At 45.5% G+C, this 15,887-nt stretch overlaps 1 protein-coding gene across 1 annotated transcript; it reads right to left on the reverse strand.

The window, feature by feature from the left end:
* Positions 1-47: 47 nt before the first annotated feature.
* Positions 48-15,148, reverse strand: ankrd13d (ankyrin repeat domain 13 family, member D). The gene is made up of 16 exons (XM_034092528.1): positions 14,354-15,148; positions 14,108-14,243; positions 13,904-14,028; positions 13,480-13,525; positions 12,512-12,655; positions 12,223-12,412; positions 11,998-12,064; positions 11,054-11,135; positions 8,274-8,335; positions 8,044-8,174; positions 7,790-7,947; positions 7,075-7,188; positions 6,722-6,894; positions 6,542-6,621; positions 5,814-6,047; positions 48-516 (listed from the first exon to the last, which is right to left on the reverse strand). Exons 1-16 carry the CDS (start codon positions 14,435-14,437, stop codon positions 453-455), a joined length of 1,890 nt encoding a protein of 629 aa, XP_033948419.1. The 5' UTR covers positions 14,438-15,148; the 3' UTR covers positions 48-452.
* Between the last annotated feature and the right edge of the window lie 739 nt (positions 15,149-15,887).

Genomic DNA, 15,887 nt, shown 5'->3' on the forward strand with positions numbered 1-15,887 from the left:
ACGTTTCTTTCTTTTGTTCAAAAGCACAGAATTAAAAAAACATGATCCAGGATGATCATTATTCTTTATTTTTCCACACATAAGCCAACATAACTGTTTTGAATAATATAATCATATATTATTCCATTTAGATTGAGATTCTTATTTTTAAGAATTATCATGGAACTTGTTATAGTTTAAAGTCTTAAAGGAATCATTCATCACTCAGTAAAGACAGCAAGACTGTGAAAAATATTCAATAACAAAAGAAGAGAAACTCTCTTTTGTCTCCTCCTTCACTGCAGTGTGTTTCAGAGAATCCACCTCTCCTCACACTCCATCGTACCAGCCATCAAATATCTGTAATAACTTAACACCTTAGGATTTAAAAGATAAAAACTGAATAAATAAAGAAGATTGTTCCCCAATGAAGAAACGCCTCCATTGTTGTTGTTGTTGTTGTTGTTGTGACATTACTTCTCGGTGAGTGACAGCTGCAGGATCCTCTCCAGCTCAGTCTCCTCCTCCTTCTGATTCCTGTGACACAAATAAGACACATATATACTTGTGGTTATACTTATGTGTCACTCCCATGTACTTTTACTAGTCAGCCTGCTAACGTTTTGCAAATGTTTGACCTGTATTTTATCATTATTTAATTTTACAATCTGCCTAAATTATATTTTATAAAATAGTTTTATTAAAATTCATTATTTTAAGCTGACGCAACTTCAATTATGTTCTGCTTGTATAATGACAATATGGCCACTGGGCAAACAATCTTTAAGAGATGACATGAGCAGCCCTACCAGCATTTGCCATGGTGGCCAAAACATTTTAATTTGGTCTTAAATTGTAGTTCAACATGTATTTCCTGTTACTTCTGGAGCATGACGGTGGGCCAGCCTTTAATGTTTAACTGAGTGGAATATGTTGAATATGTTTTACCAAAGGAGTTAAGGAGTTCTCAGGTTGTGACAGTGCACTGCAACATGTTTGTTGATCTTGTTTATTGGTATTTATTATTTTGATATTATTTATTTAAATGTAGTTATGAATGTATCATTTATTTTATTTTGTATTGTTTTTTCAGTTGATTACCCTGAACGTATAACTCAACAGTTAAAAAGTTCAAATTATTATTTGTATTTGTTTTAAAGTACAATAAATGGATCAATGAATAATCGCATTTAATAATCGCAATTACAATTATTGACCCAAATAATCGAGATTATGATTTTTGTCATAATCGAGCAGCCCTACCACTGGCTACACCGTAACCGTCAACATTTCGGTTGTTGCTGAGATCGGGATTCAGTAAATAGACACGAGAACAGAGAGTTGTAAACATTGGGTTTCAAGAGAAAAAGGAGTAGATATTGTAAAAGAACTCCCTGCAGATACAACAGTCTCAGTTTAAAACTTAAAAAATAACTCTGGTCACAGATTAAAAGTGTGCTAAGGCAAAACTATCATGAATGTAGAAGGGTGGGGTCAAAATATCCATGAAGGTGTTTTTAAATGTTCCATCCATCCATCCATCCATCTTCTCCCGCTTATCCGTGGTCGGGTCGCGGGGGCAGCAGTTCCAGCAGAGAGCCCCAAACTTTCTTTTCCCTGGCGACATCAACCAGCTCTGACTGGGGGATCCCAAGGCGCTCCCAGGCCAGCGAAGAGATATAATCCCTCCACCTGGTCCTAGGTCTACCCCTTGGTCTCTTCCCAGCTGGACGTGCCTGGAACACCTCCCTAGGGAGGCGCCCAGGTGGCATCCTAACTAGGTGCCCGAACCACCTCAACTGGCTTCTTTCGACGCGAAGGAGGAGCGGCTCAACTCCGAGTCCCTCCCTGATGACCGAACTTCTCACCTTATCTCTAAGGGAGACACCAGCCACCCGGCGGAGGAAACCCATCTCGGCCGCTTGTATCCGCGATCTCGTTCTTTCGGTCATGACCCATCCTTCATGACCATAGGTGAGGGTAGGAACGAAAATGGCCCGGTAGACAGAGAGCTTTGCCTTCCGGCTCAGCTCCCTTTTCGTCACAACGGTGCGGTAAAGCGACTGCAATACCGCTCCCGCTGCTCCGATTCTCCGGCCCATCTCACGCTCCATTGATCCCTCACTCGAGAACAAGACCCCGAGATACTTGAACTCCTTCACTTGGGGTAAGGACTCATTCCCTACTTGGAGTGGACAGTCCATCGGTTTCCTGCTGAGAACCATGGCCTCAGATTTGGAGGTACTGATCCTCATCCCAGCCGCTTCACACTCGGTTGCGAACCGATCCAGTGAGTGCTGAAGGTCGCAGACCGATGAAGCCATCAGAACCACATCATCTGCAAAAAGCAGTGGTGCAATCCTTAGTCCACCGAACTGCAGACCCCCCCCCCCACGACTACGCCTCGAAATCCGATCCATGTATATTACAAACAGGATTGGTGACAAAGCGCAGCCCTGGCGGAGGCCAACCCTCACCGGAAATGGGTCCGACTTACTGCCGAGGACCCGGACACAGCTCTCGCTTTGGGAGTACAGAGATTGGATGGCCCTGAGTAGAGACCCCCTCACCCCATACTCCCGCAGCACCTCCCACAGTAACTCCCTGGGAACCCGGTCATACGCCTTCTCCAAGTCTACAAAACACATGTAGACCGGATAAGCGTACTCCCAGGCCCCCTCCAGGATCCTTGCGAGAGTAAAAAGCTGATCCGTCGTTCCACGACCAGGACGGAATCCGCATTGTTCCTCCTCAATCTGAGGTTCGACAATCGGCCTGACCCTCCTTTCGAGTACCTTGGAGTAAACTTTCCCGGGGAGGCTGAGTAGTGTGATGCCTCTGTAATTGGCACACACCCTCTGATCCCCCTTTTTGAAAAGGGGGACCACCACCCCGGTCTGCCACTCCTTCGGTACCGTTTCCGACTTCCACGCAACGTTGATGAGACGTGTCAACCATGACAGTCCCTCAACACCCAGAGCCTTCAGCATTTCCGGGCGGATCTCATCCACCCCCGGGGCTTTGCCACTGTGGAGTTGTTTGACGACCTCAGTGACCTCCCCCCGGGAGATTGGCGTTGATCCCCCGTCATACTCCAGCTCTGCCTCTAACATAGAGGGCGGAGTTGTCGGGTTCAGGAGTTCCTCAAAGTGTTCCTTCCAACGTCCCAACACTCCATCAGTTGAGGTCAACAACGTCCCATCCTTACTGTACACAGCTTGGATGGTCCCCTGCTTCCCCCTCCTGAGGTGTCGGACAGTTTTCCAGAACAACTTTGGTGCCGCCCGAAAGTCCTTCTCCATGTCTTCTCCGAACTTCTCCCACACCCGCTGCTTTGCCTCGGCCACGGATGAGGCTGCTGCCCTTCGGGCCTGTCGGTACCTTGCAACTGCTTCGGGAGTCCCCCGGGATAACAAATCCCTGAAGGCCTCCTTCTTCAGTCGGACGGCTTCCCTGACCACCGGTGTCCACCAGGAGGTTCGAGGGTTACCGCCCCTTGAGGCACCTAAGACCTTGAGACCACAGCTCCCCACCGCGGCTTCGGCAATAGAGGCTTTGAACACCGACCACTCTGGTTCAATGTCCCCAACCTCCACAGGAATGCCCGAAAAGCTCCGCCGGAGGTGTGAGTTGAAGGCCTCCTGAACTTGGGCCTCCTCCAGACATTCCCAGTTCACCCGAACTACACGTTTGGGCTTACCAGGTCTATCCAGAGGCTTCCCCCGCCACTCGACCCAACTCACCACCAGATGGTGATCAGTTGACAACTCCGCCCCTCTCTTTACCCGAGTGTCCAAAACATACGGCCTCAGGTCCGATGATACGATAACGAAATCGATCATGGACCTTCTGCCTAGGGTGCTCTGGTACCACGTACACTTATGAGCATCCTTATGTTCGAACATGGTGTTTGTTATGGCCAATCCATGACTAGCACAGAAGTCCAGTAACAAACCACCACTCCGGTTCAGATCAGGGGGGCCGTTCCTCCCAATCACGCCCCTCCAAGTGTCTCCATCATTGCCCACATGTGCGTTGAAGTCTCCCAGCAAGACTAAGGAGTCCCCTTCAGGAGCCCCATACAGGACTCTTTCCAGGGTCTCCAAGAAGGCCGAATACTCTGAACTGCTGTTGGGTGCATAAGCACACACAACAGTCAGAGTTTTCCCCCCCATAACCCGCAGGCGTAGGGAGGCGACCCTCTCGTCCACTGGGGTAAACTCCAACAACGAAGCACCTAACCGGGGACTTGTGAGTATCCCCACACCCGCCCGGCGCCTCACACCTTGAGCAACTCCGGAGAAGAATAGAGTCCAACCCCTATCCAGAAGTAAGGTTCCAGAGCCGACGCTGTGCGTAGAGGTGAGCCCAACCAGATCCAACTGGTACCGCTCCACCTCCCGCACAAGCTCCGGCTCCTTCCCCCCCAGAGAGGTGACGTTCCACGTCCCCAAAGCCAGCTTCTGCCGCCCGGGTCTGGTCCGTCGAGACCCTCCGCTTTCACTGCCACCCGTCTGGCAGCGCACCCGACCCCATCGATGTTTCCCGTAGGTGGTGGGCCCGCGGGACAGAGAAGCGGAGGTGTTTTTAAATGTTAAGTTTATAAAAAGTACTTTCTTCAAGCAGACAGTCATAAGTCAGCCAAGGCTGTGTTCACGTATGATCGTCAAACAGCAATAACAAAAGGACTGTTCCCACTAAACAACCTTGTCTTAACAATATGTGTTACTATTTTGCCATCTCTGTATTAATGTGCACAACTTTGAACATGGGACCGATGAAAAGAACAGATTTGGACACCCCGCTGAGTCGCAGACGCCGTTTGCCACCATATGCGCCAAGGTGGGAGTCTGAGATGGAAGAGCAGATTGCTGCACTCTCTATGTGGGCACACTCGTTTGTAGTTCGTTTTCAGAGTGGCTTTGATTAGTTGTAGTTGCTTTTCCGTTATGGTATTGTATAATGTCTCAAAGAATGAAAATACACATAGACAAAAAATATACTCATTGGCCATCTGAACGAATTTGACATAATGTCTGTGCATACACAAGAGCAGACTGCATGCGAAATACAAGGAATGAACTGGGAAACAATTGTGGCACATGCTGATCTCCTGAAATGTCTGTTCAGTTTCTGTTATTCAACCAGCAGGTGTCAGATATTCATGCTTACTCATGCTTCAGTAGTGATTATAGCTTTAAAAACTTAAACAAATATTATATTTATGTTTATTTTAAATTGGTTTATATCTCTTCACCCTTCAGTAAAGGGAACTGAGAACTTCCACAACACCAATATGTGCAATATAAATACCATTACCATCATTACAAAACACTTTCTGCTATATAACATGTGCAATATTACTATTATTATTAGTAATAACGTTCGATAAATAACGTGCAATTACGTAACGACCACTATGGTTTTTGCACTACTAAATGCTGTTAATATTTACATTAATTATGTGACCATTTATGTTTCCTGTAGTTATTGAATTGCTCTTTTTACTGCACTGTTAGTGTACAGTTTTATTATTATGCTGCTGTGTTCATTGTGTTTTTGTAAATCTGGCACAACAATTTCCTTCGAGATGAATAAAGTCCCATCATATCTGTTCTTATCGTATATAAACACGGATATATTGTTGTCGTTTTTCTTAAAAGACATTGTTTGTATCTATTTGTTTTGCGAAGAAAAACCGCTTATTTGTGTTACCCCGGTCCACATACTGTACGTTAGTCCTGTGATGGAGCGGTAAATGTCCAGCATGAAGGTGTGCTTTATCTCAGGTAATACAATGCACATGCCCTTCTCTTTGTTTCCCTCTGCCTCACCTGTCTATCTCCTCCTGTTCCCGGCACGATATCTCCATGGCGAGGCGCAGCTGCTCGTCGAAGCTGGTTGCCATGCCGAAGTGTCCGGACAGCCGTGGGTTGGTCACTGCGCTGTAGGAGAGGGGGGAGTCGGCGGGGGGGTCGGACGGGGAGACGGGGGCCGGCTGGCTGGGGTCCGCCGAGTCCTCTCCCTCTCTGCTGGACAGTGAGATGGACAGAGACTCCTGGATCGCCCTGAGAAAAAAAATAAAGATTTAAAGACTTGAAGTGAAGTGTAATTAAACAAGGAACAAAGATATCTTAACAGGGAAGGTTCACTGCGGAGCTCCATTACAGTATGAATGGGAGGTACTGTTCCCAAGAGAAGGAGGAAGAACGAATTAATCACCGACCTCTATTTAGAGACGTTTAATTAAATGACTCCACCAGCAAGGGGTTTCCAATAACATGAAGGAATTATGAACAGACATGAGTTCAGTAACAAATACAAATGTTCCTATTTACACTTAAAGACCAAAGAAAGTAGATATCTGTACTGAGCTGATCAATTAAGTTACCTGGATTATAGCACAGACTCTGTTGAATAATGAACACCTATCCACATATTCACTGGGTATCAATCATTTGAAAAAAGTCTAAATATCTTTTCATTGTGCTTGAGGCACAAAAACGTAATCAATTCATCGTGGCTATATCAAATGATAGAGTTGAATTCTAAGTCAGCTCACCTCTCCAGATGAGAGTCGCCTTCGTACAGCGGAGACGGGGGCACAGGGCGAGTGTTGGTCAGGGCCTCCCAGATGGTCACCTAAGAAGCACACTTAGATACTGAAAAACTGCCTTTAAATATAAAAAGGGAAGAATCAATCCCCCGTCACACACGTAACTCTGAGTCTGATCATTCTAACCTGTTCGCTCTCTGTGCCGGCGTCCAGCAGGCTCTGCTGGATGGCAAACTGCAGCAGGTTATCATCCTCGTCCCTCATTGGCTCGCTGCGGCCGGGACCAAGAGTAGCGTAGTCTGCGGGGGGCTCAAACACTGAGGGGTCCACCTCGCATTGGAAGGGAGGGGGAGCCTGACCTGGGGGAAGACGGGTTACAACATCACTGCACGTGCAAGTAAAAATATGTCCAATTTATAAAAGTACTTTCAAGCCTGTGCTATGTTTTGGAAATAACTACAACCTTATTTCTTTAAGTTGTTTATTTGCAAAAAACGAAGAAAAAAAAGTCATAGTTTTTTTAACCAGTGTGTATTTACCAGCTTCTTCAGGGTCCACCGGTGTGTGAAGCGTCACAGAGCTGACCGGCTCGTCGCAGCCACACAGGTTACTGAACGTCACTCTGGCATTCAACACGTGAAACAGGGGAATCTCTGGAGGACCGACAGAAATCGACGAAAGATTTCAATGGCTGATTATTCCAGTAGCACAAGAGGGAAGTGAAGGCGTCAGATGGCACACACAAAAGCATGCTTACAAGTGAGTCCAGAATTAAGATCTAGTTCTCACCATTTTAGTTCTCGCGTGTCGAGAGCTACACCTGGAACAGCGCTGTCCAAAGTGTGGAGATAAGGCTGACTATGCAAAACTGCATATACTTAAATAGGAGACTGCTCAGACTAACTGGAGCATCACAAAGAAGCACGAAGAGGCCAGAAACAGCAGAGACAGGCACAAGGGAAAACAGTATTTATAGCTAGCATATGTTCGTATTGAATTTGGTGAATTATGTTTCTTTTTGCAAGTTCTGTCTACTTGATGAGTTAACAAGATAATAAAGATCATCCTAGTTCTGTGAAAGAGAAACACTTTAATTCAGAAGATTAATTACATTTTTCTGATTTCTGTGGATAAATATTCTCTTTTGATAATTTGTGAGTTTATTTAGTTTATTTATTTCACTCGAAGAGAGCTGCAACAAACGTAGCTTTCAAGCACGTCTCCTAACCCTACTGTGTGACCTCTCATACCCACCTATCTTGACAGGGAAGCCTGGCGGCAGGCGCAGGGTGATGAAGTCACGGAGTTTGGCGAAGTGGGCGTTGGAGATGGCCATGAGGTCGATGATGGGTGTCACCTGCTCGGCCAGGGACAGAGGGTGACTCTCACTCAGCCACAGCGTCGCTTTGAATCTGGAGAGGACACGGAGAGACACACAAGAGAGCTTTAAGGGCTGTTGCTATTGGCGATGAACATTACTGCCGCGTGTTTCCAGGGTTGCATCGTACCGCTGGACTTTGCTGTTGAGCTCAACGGGACGTCCGATGTCGCGGTCGTTCAGGTTGAACTCCGGGTCGAAGTACTCCTCGGCTGTGATGGCGGTGGGGTTGTGGGGACTGGCACACTGCAACACATTACTCTGACAGAAACACAGAGAGAGTTAGAAGTGGCGTTGTGTTCATCAAAGAAGACTGCAGGAGGTGTGTGTGAGATGCACAGGTGCAGTCGAGACTCTTACCCCATTTTGAGCTGTATGTTGTTCAGCAATCCCCAGGAACGACTGCAGAGGAGTCTTTGAGCCTGGGTGGGAATACAGAAGGGAAGTCATCCTCGAGCGGAAACGGTGGAAATCCAAACACCGCGACGACCTCCTAACCTATCAGGCTCTCCTCTCCTCTTTCTCTGCTTCGATCTCTCAGGCAAAAAGCACTTTCTTTCAAGATAAGATCCAATCTTCCTATTCCAATCCCAAAAAACTATTTTCCATCTTCTCCACCCTCTTGGATCCCCCCAAAGCCCCTTCCCCCTCCTCCCTTCTGTCAAGCGACTTTGTTAACCACTTTGAAAAAAAGGTTGATGATATTCGCTGTTCTTTTTCTGACTCACCTTTACTCACCGCTGGGTCACCAGACCCTCCTTTAACCCACACACTAATCTCCTTTTCCCCTCTCTCTCCAAGTGAGGTTCTTACCCTCATTACCTCTGCCCGCCCTACCACCTGTCCTCTGGACCCTATCCCTTCAAACGTCCTTCAGACTATCGCTCCTGATATTCTACCGTTTCTCACCCATTTCATCAACACTTCTCTAACTTCTGGTCACTTTCCAAACAGTCTCAAGGAGGCAAGAGTAAACCCTCTCCTAAAGAAACCCACTCTCAACCCGTCTGATGTTATAAACTACAGGCCTGTCTCTCTCCTCCCGTTCCTGTCTAAAACACTTGAACGCGCTGTCTTTAGACAACTCTCCTGTTATCCCCATCAGAACAACCTTCTGGATCCGCACCAGTCTGGTTTCAAGGCAGGTCACTCCACAGAAACTGCCCTCCTTGCTGTCACTGAGGAACTGCACACTGCTAAAGCAGCCTCCCTCTCCTCTGTCATCATCCTTTTGGACCTGTCTGCTGCATTCGACACGGTGAATCATCAGATCCTCCTTTGCACTCTCCAAGAACTTGGAGTTTCAGGCTCTGCACTTTCCCTTCTCACCTCATACCTCAAAGATCGCACCTACAGGGTAACTTGGAGAGGGTCCGAGTCCGACCCTTGTCAATTAACTACAGGGGTCCCTCAGGGCTCTGTTCTTGGTCCCCTCCTCTTCTCCCTGTACACAAACTCGCTCGGATCTGTCATTAGCCCGCATGGTTTTTCATACCACTGCTACGCTGACGACACCCAACTAATCCTGTCCTTTCCCCGCTCAGAGACCCAGGTCGTCGCACGCATCTCTGCTTGTTTAGCTGACATCTCTCAGTGGATGTCCGCTCATCACCTCAAGCTCAACCTTGACAAGACTGAACTGCTTTTCCTTCCGGGAAAAGATTGTCCCACTCTTGACCTGACAATCAACATCGGCACCTCTGTTGTTTCCCCGACTCAGACTGCAAGGAATCTGGGTGTGATCCTAGATAACAACCTGTCCTTCACTGCAAACATCGCTGCTACAACCCGCTGCTGCAGATACACGCTTTACAACATCAGGAAGATACGTCCCCTGCTGACCCAGAAAGCGACGCAGCTTCTGGTCCAGGCTCTCGTCATCTCACGCCTAGACTACTGCAACTCCCTCCTGGCTGGTCTACCTGCATGTGCCATCCGACCTCTGCAGCTCATCCAGAATGCAGCGGCTCGTCTGGTCTTCAACCTTCCTACATTTTCCCACACCACTGCGCTCCTCCGCTCCCTTCACTGGCTTCCGGTAACTGCTAGAATTCACTTCAAGACACTGGTACTTGCGTACCATGCTGCGAATGGATCTGGCACTTCCTACATCCAGGACATGGTTAAACCGTACACCCCAGCGCGTGCACTACGCTCTGCATCAGCCAAACGACTCGCTGCACCCTCGCTGCGAAGGGGACCCAAGTTCCCATCAGCAAAAACACGTGGGTTTGCTATCCTGGCTCCAAAATGGTGGAATGAGCTCCCATTGAAATCAGGACGGCAGAAAGCCTGCACATCTTCCGGCGCAGACTGAAAACTCATCTCTTTCGACTCCACCTCGAGCGATAGAATTACTAACAAAGAACTGCTAACAGAGCACTTATATACTAATAAAGGACTGGCTTATCTAAAGCCAGTTGAGTAGCACTTGAAATGCTTGGCTCTATGAAACCAGATGTACTTATATGATTCCGTTTTCTTCAAGGTTGTGTCTTCCTGGTCGAATGTACTTATTGTAAGTCGCTTTGGATAAAAGCGTCTGCTAAATGCAATGTAATGTAATGTAATCCTCACTCTGCTCTGCTTATTCACTATTGACTCTACAAGGAAGGCAAGGGGTACGCCTAGAATAAAATGATCACTAATGATGAGAACATTTCATTTGTTCTATGAGTCAAATAGAAATACTCAGTCATCGATTTTGTTTGATTTAAGATAAGATCAGATCAGATAGTACTTTATTGATCCCAAATTGGGAAATCTTTGTGTTGCAGCAGCTTAAAAAGATATGGCATTATACAATAGAAATGACAAAGACTAGAAATAAACAAGAAAGTAGAAATATACATGTTCAATTTACAAATGAACAATACACAAATATAAAGCAAGTTATTATATATACATAAGTATGTGAGGGATGGAATATTAAATATTAAACTGAATATAAAAATGTAAAATGTACAGTGTGATTTTAAGTCCAAGAGAAGCTATGGATCAGAGAGTTCTTTGTTATCGAGAGTTATTGCAGTGGGCAGGAATGTTTTCCACATTACCTTACATGTACTGAGGCTTAGTTTGATTTTCTCTGCACTTAGCTTGGGACCTGATAACACTAATTTGACACAGTGTGTGTTCACCTTTGCTCCTCGACTTATCCTGGTCTGATAGATGCTCTGTCCTGGACCGAGTCACCAGCTCCACATTGGTGGCACTGTACACCTGGACACAAAGATAGAAAATACTCTCGAACACATTTTCTTTTACATATTGTTCAAGTTAAGTTCATATTAACATATTTGTGTGAGTAAGGGTAAATGAGACTACTATTCTGGCCAAAATGTATTACTTTGTTTCCTTCTCCCTTTGAAATATTTTCCTCCCTTTTATGTCAAGGAAAATAGATTAAGAAAATGGTGAAGTTTTATTTTTTTGAATGCATTTTAATTGAGTGTTTTTTGTCTACAATGCTGACGAATTAATGTTGACAGTCAATGTTATTGTTTAATAACTAGGGTGCAGTCTTGCCGTCATCCTGGATAAAATGGTTTCTGGCAAACACACAGTATCAAGCTTAAAGTGGACCTATCATGCTATATTTGAATAATATATTGTAGGGCCATACCTATGTAAAACAAGTTTTTTTTTCAAAATACCAAACAGATCATGCATTTTAGCCATGCCTCATTTCGCTCTATTTGCTCTATTCCAGCCCTGTCTTCACAAGGGCTGATTCTGTGGCAAATGAGCTGCAGCTGACCACGCCCCCGAGGCACGAGCGTCATGTTACCATGCCACGGCAACCTCTCATTCCCCTGATAGGTGGAGAGTTGGCCATATAGGCGGAGCTCCCCGTTTCTGACATCAGAGATATTTCAAATCTGTATCAGATCCGTTGCAGCCCCGTTTTTAGAGATTTGGGTATGGAGGAAAAGAAAGAGGGGTGTGATTTCTGACACTTGGTGAGTTCCCTGACACACCGGGGGGGGGACATATTCATGTATAAAAGACGTACAAAAGTGCATTTTGCATGATAGGTCCCCTTTAAGCAAGTTTTCATCAAATTGGCTCTGCAGTGACTTACCTTGGCTTCGTACCCGCTGACCGCCTCACTCTTCTCAGAACGCCAGCCCCAGATCCCAGACTTGTTCCTAAACAAGCAAAGAGATCATAGTAAGGGCTCACAAAGTCAATAATTGTGGGGACATGGTGTAATGTGGACGATAATGGGCTGTTTCCAGGCTGATATCAGGTTTTGTGGCTGTAACAATTCTAGTTTGTAGATATGAACACAGTTTGATCTTGTTACCGTTCAAAGGCAATGTTGCGAGTGTTGAGGTGCGTGGAGACGATGGGCGATGTGATTCTCTGCGCTGTGTTCTCCTGCGACGGCTGCATGGCTGCCAGGAGGGAGGTGGCATCACGGGGAGACAACACCAGCGGCTCAGTGTACACCACCTGCTTCTCATGGTCCACCTCCATCACCACGGCACCTTCATCTAAGAGGAGCACGGAACAGAGACATTTAAACCTCCAACAGGTTTGTTTCTACAGCTTTCGGGATGGCAAGTTTCCGTGAACAAAATGAAGGAGGGCACCTTCTCCCTTGAAGATGTAGCTGCGTCGTCCTTTCAGCCAGGTCATGTGTTCAAAGCCCAGGAGAGTGGTGTCCACTCGGAGGCACGAGCCGCTCTTCCACACCCGGTACACGTCACTAGGACACACCTTCGACACCAAAGGCACTGAGAGGGAGATCAAAGAAGAGGCGAAGCGGTTTAGAAACAAAGAGGCAAACAGTGAGGTAACAAACCGGGAATGGGTGAAGTACAGTGTACAAAAAAAGAGATTTACATGCCAACGTTTTCTGGAAATCGTATGGTGTAAAAACATTATGCTTTTATATTGTAAGACGCCCTTTTTAAGTCCTTCACCCTTGGCTTGCTTTGTGTTGGGAACTCTGGGTTTCTAGCGGTTACCATAAGAGGTAGACCTTCATTCTTGTAGTACGATGGATACACAAAGTATTTTACAACCTATAATGATTCAAAACACATAAAAGTAAGCAAAGATCAAATGTAGAACTGAAATTCTTTGTCATTTAATGGATTTGTATGTCAACTAGCTCTATACTGCTTTATTAAAGCAAACTGACTGGGACTTGAGTATGATGAAATCATCAACAGTACAGTCTTTACATTTATTAAAGAATATATGTGTAGTACAATACCACATTGCATATATGTATCTTTCTTGCAATTACTGAATCACAATAGCACTACAATGTAAGAATTGTAACTGCTGCATCTTCTGCAGATTAGAAGAGGAAAAGTAATACAACTCAACAAAACACATTACATCACTTAATAATGCTGGTAAATATCCTTATAATAAAAACTAATTACAGATAACACTTTAGAAGAGGTATCAGTCATCTGTATTGTTTTAAAGCTTCAAATGATCCTGCCCTGTCTCCTGTGTACCAATGTTTCAAAGTGACTGACAGCTGCTGTCTCGGAGCTGTCCCTGCACTGTGGTGCTGAACCTGACCTCTGTGAAACACACTCACCCCAACTGGTGAATTCCCACTTCATCTCCACATAGAAGTCTCTCGCCTGGAAAAGAAGAAATGTTAATGCTTTCTGGTTTAGTTGTGAACATGATGAAGCAGTGCCTCAGTTTAAAGAGATGTGTAAAAACCCACCTGTACAGAGTGGCACTTGTATAAAATAATATAATAATGTTATTTGTTTTATCTCACCATGTTTAACCACCTCCTTAACTCTATGTTTTTAATGCATTTACTTTGTAAATAGTTATATTAAGTGTGTCTTTGTTGTGTTTGATGATTCAATATTATGATATACATTATTGTTTTAGAATTATACAAATATAGCTCTAAGGCGTGGTTTATGTGCTCTGTGCAACAGGCAAGACTTCAAGACCTGGAGGCTTACATATTCGAAAGAAATGGCCAAATGAAAGCGGTTTACCTGTCTTAGTTTGCTGAGCAGCTCTGGGATGCCCGCCAGTCTCTCAGTGGCCCGTTTGTAGTCTCGGTACTGAAGCACCAGCTGGACCAGCTCTGGGTCTCCGGTGCTCACCGCCACCTGCAGAACTGAAACACACATCCACATGTAATTGCAGTAGGTACTTCTTAAATATCTAGGAGATTAATCCAGCAGCCACACACTCACTGGTCCAGCCCTGTGAGTTGTGGTGTGTGGGGTCTGCGGAACCTCCCAGCAGCACCCGGGCAGACTCCAGGTGGCCCAGACACACCGCCAGCTCCAGCGGGGTGCGCCCTCTCGGATCCAGGCGCTCCACATCCTGCTGCAGAACCAAACACACAAGCAGCCTCAGCGCAATGCAGTGCAGTGCATACTATAACAATAGCATCCGTGCACCGCACACACATCAGCTGCAGAAATACAACTCCTTACCTCTTTCTTCTGCAGCTCTCGGTCGAGCTCCAGGTACTGATTGTTCCACACCAGAGCATGCAGAGGAAACCCTTCTTGTGCCATGGTTGACAGTTAACACAGTATAAAAGCTGTGTGCAATATGACTCCTGCAGCCGACAGATTGCACTTACACCACAGCAGACCAGCTGATCGCCACAACTGGCTGGCTAGCTGGCTAGAAAATGGGTGAAGGCTGAAATACTTTACAGGAAAGACTGTCACTAGGCAGTTGATCCAATAACGTTGGGCATCAACACAGTTATGTGCGCGCCTATTTAAATGAGTGGGCTGAGTTAGCTCACCTAACCCAGCCCACTAATTTGCTGTAGTTAACTGACAGCTAGCTGAGCTAACGGTGGCTAACTGGCTAATAACAACATTGTTTCCTGCTCCACTTGACACCTGCTTTCCATTATTCACAAAGCAAGACAGCTAATGCAGCCGAGCAGAAATGTACCTCCCCAGTCCGTCCATCTCTCGTTCACGCTGGGTTTAAGAAATAAATATGGGTGAAATCGCCGGCTGATAAAGTTAGCTAGCTCCCCCGCTGTCACTGCAACCACCCCTGTTTATATCGCAGGGATGTCAGGCACGGTGTGTCAAAAATAAATCCAGATTCGGCCTTTATTCCACTTTCACATCCAGGTCACCCGAGCTGAAGCCATCCCATATGGTGCAGGTGACAGTAGGTGCAGATAGGGACCAGTCCCGATCACTAACTCATCTAGCTGCATCGATGAAGTCTATTTACAGCTGCATCAGCGTTATTTATTTATTTACGTGGGCGTCGCTTTATTTCCAGGTTCTGGAGAGACGCTGGGGGGGAGCAGGGGAGGGGCTCATTCTGATCTGACAGGGCAAATAAACCAGTGAACATCGAGCAAGAATTGGAGTGTAATTTTACATTTCAATCGTGAAAAAGCTACTTTTATTTTTACTCATTTAGCTGGAGGAATGATGTCATGTTATGCTAGCCTACTTCTACTCCACTACATCCCAGAAGGGCCTAAGAAATAGTCCTCACATTATTGCATCAATAATTATTCAAAAATATAACATACCATTATCTTCAAATCAACATTCTGCATGTACTTTACTACATGAAGTATATTTGGATGCAAATACTTTGGAACTTGAGATTTGTGGGTACCACTTTACAATAAGACTCCCCTTATAAAAGGGTTTACGAATAGTTTGTAATTCATTTATTAATTAGGTTGTGAACAATTTATAAATCATTAATAAGCTTTTATAAGACATGAGATAAACAGGGCAACTGTTGCTTGCCAAATAGTGAGCCCACATTTATCTATCTATCTATCTATCTATATTGGCTACTTGGCTTACTTCGTCTTCTTCATCATCCAGCATCCTTGGTATCTGTTGCTCACTGAGTTGATTCTCGCCAAGTAGCCAATATAAGGCTTAGTCATCTTGCCAAATAGTGCGCCTGTCTTGATGCATGAAAACTATGTTGGAACTGGTTTACAAAAGGTTCTTAATGATTAATAAA

Source organism: Pseudochaenichthys georgianus, chromosome 10 (assembly GCF_902827115.2).
Source record: "Pseudochaenichthys georgianus chromosome 10, fPseGeo1.2, whole genome shotgun sequence".
Classification (NCBI taxonomy): domain Eukaryota; kingdom Metazoa; phylum Chordata; class Actinopteri; order Perciformes; family Channichthyidae; genus Pseudochaenichthys; species Pseudochaenichthys georgianus.

Bases quoted from the DNA above. Each gene is read 5' to 3' on its own strand.
- ankrd13d (XM_034092528.1), bottom strand. From the start codon at position 14,437: ATGGCACAAGAAGGGTTTCCTCTGCATGCTCTGGTGTGGAACAATCAG. The intron at 14,029-14,107 runs GTGAGTGTGTGG...TGTGTGTTTCAG, and splicing joins CAACTCACAGGGCTGGACCA to TTCTGCAGGTGGCGGTGAGC. The intron at 11,136-11,997 runs GTAAGTCACTGC...CTTTGTGTCCAG, and splicing joins TCAGCGGGTACGAAGCCAAG to GTGTACAGTGCCACCAATGT.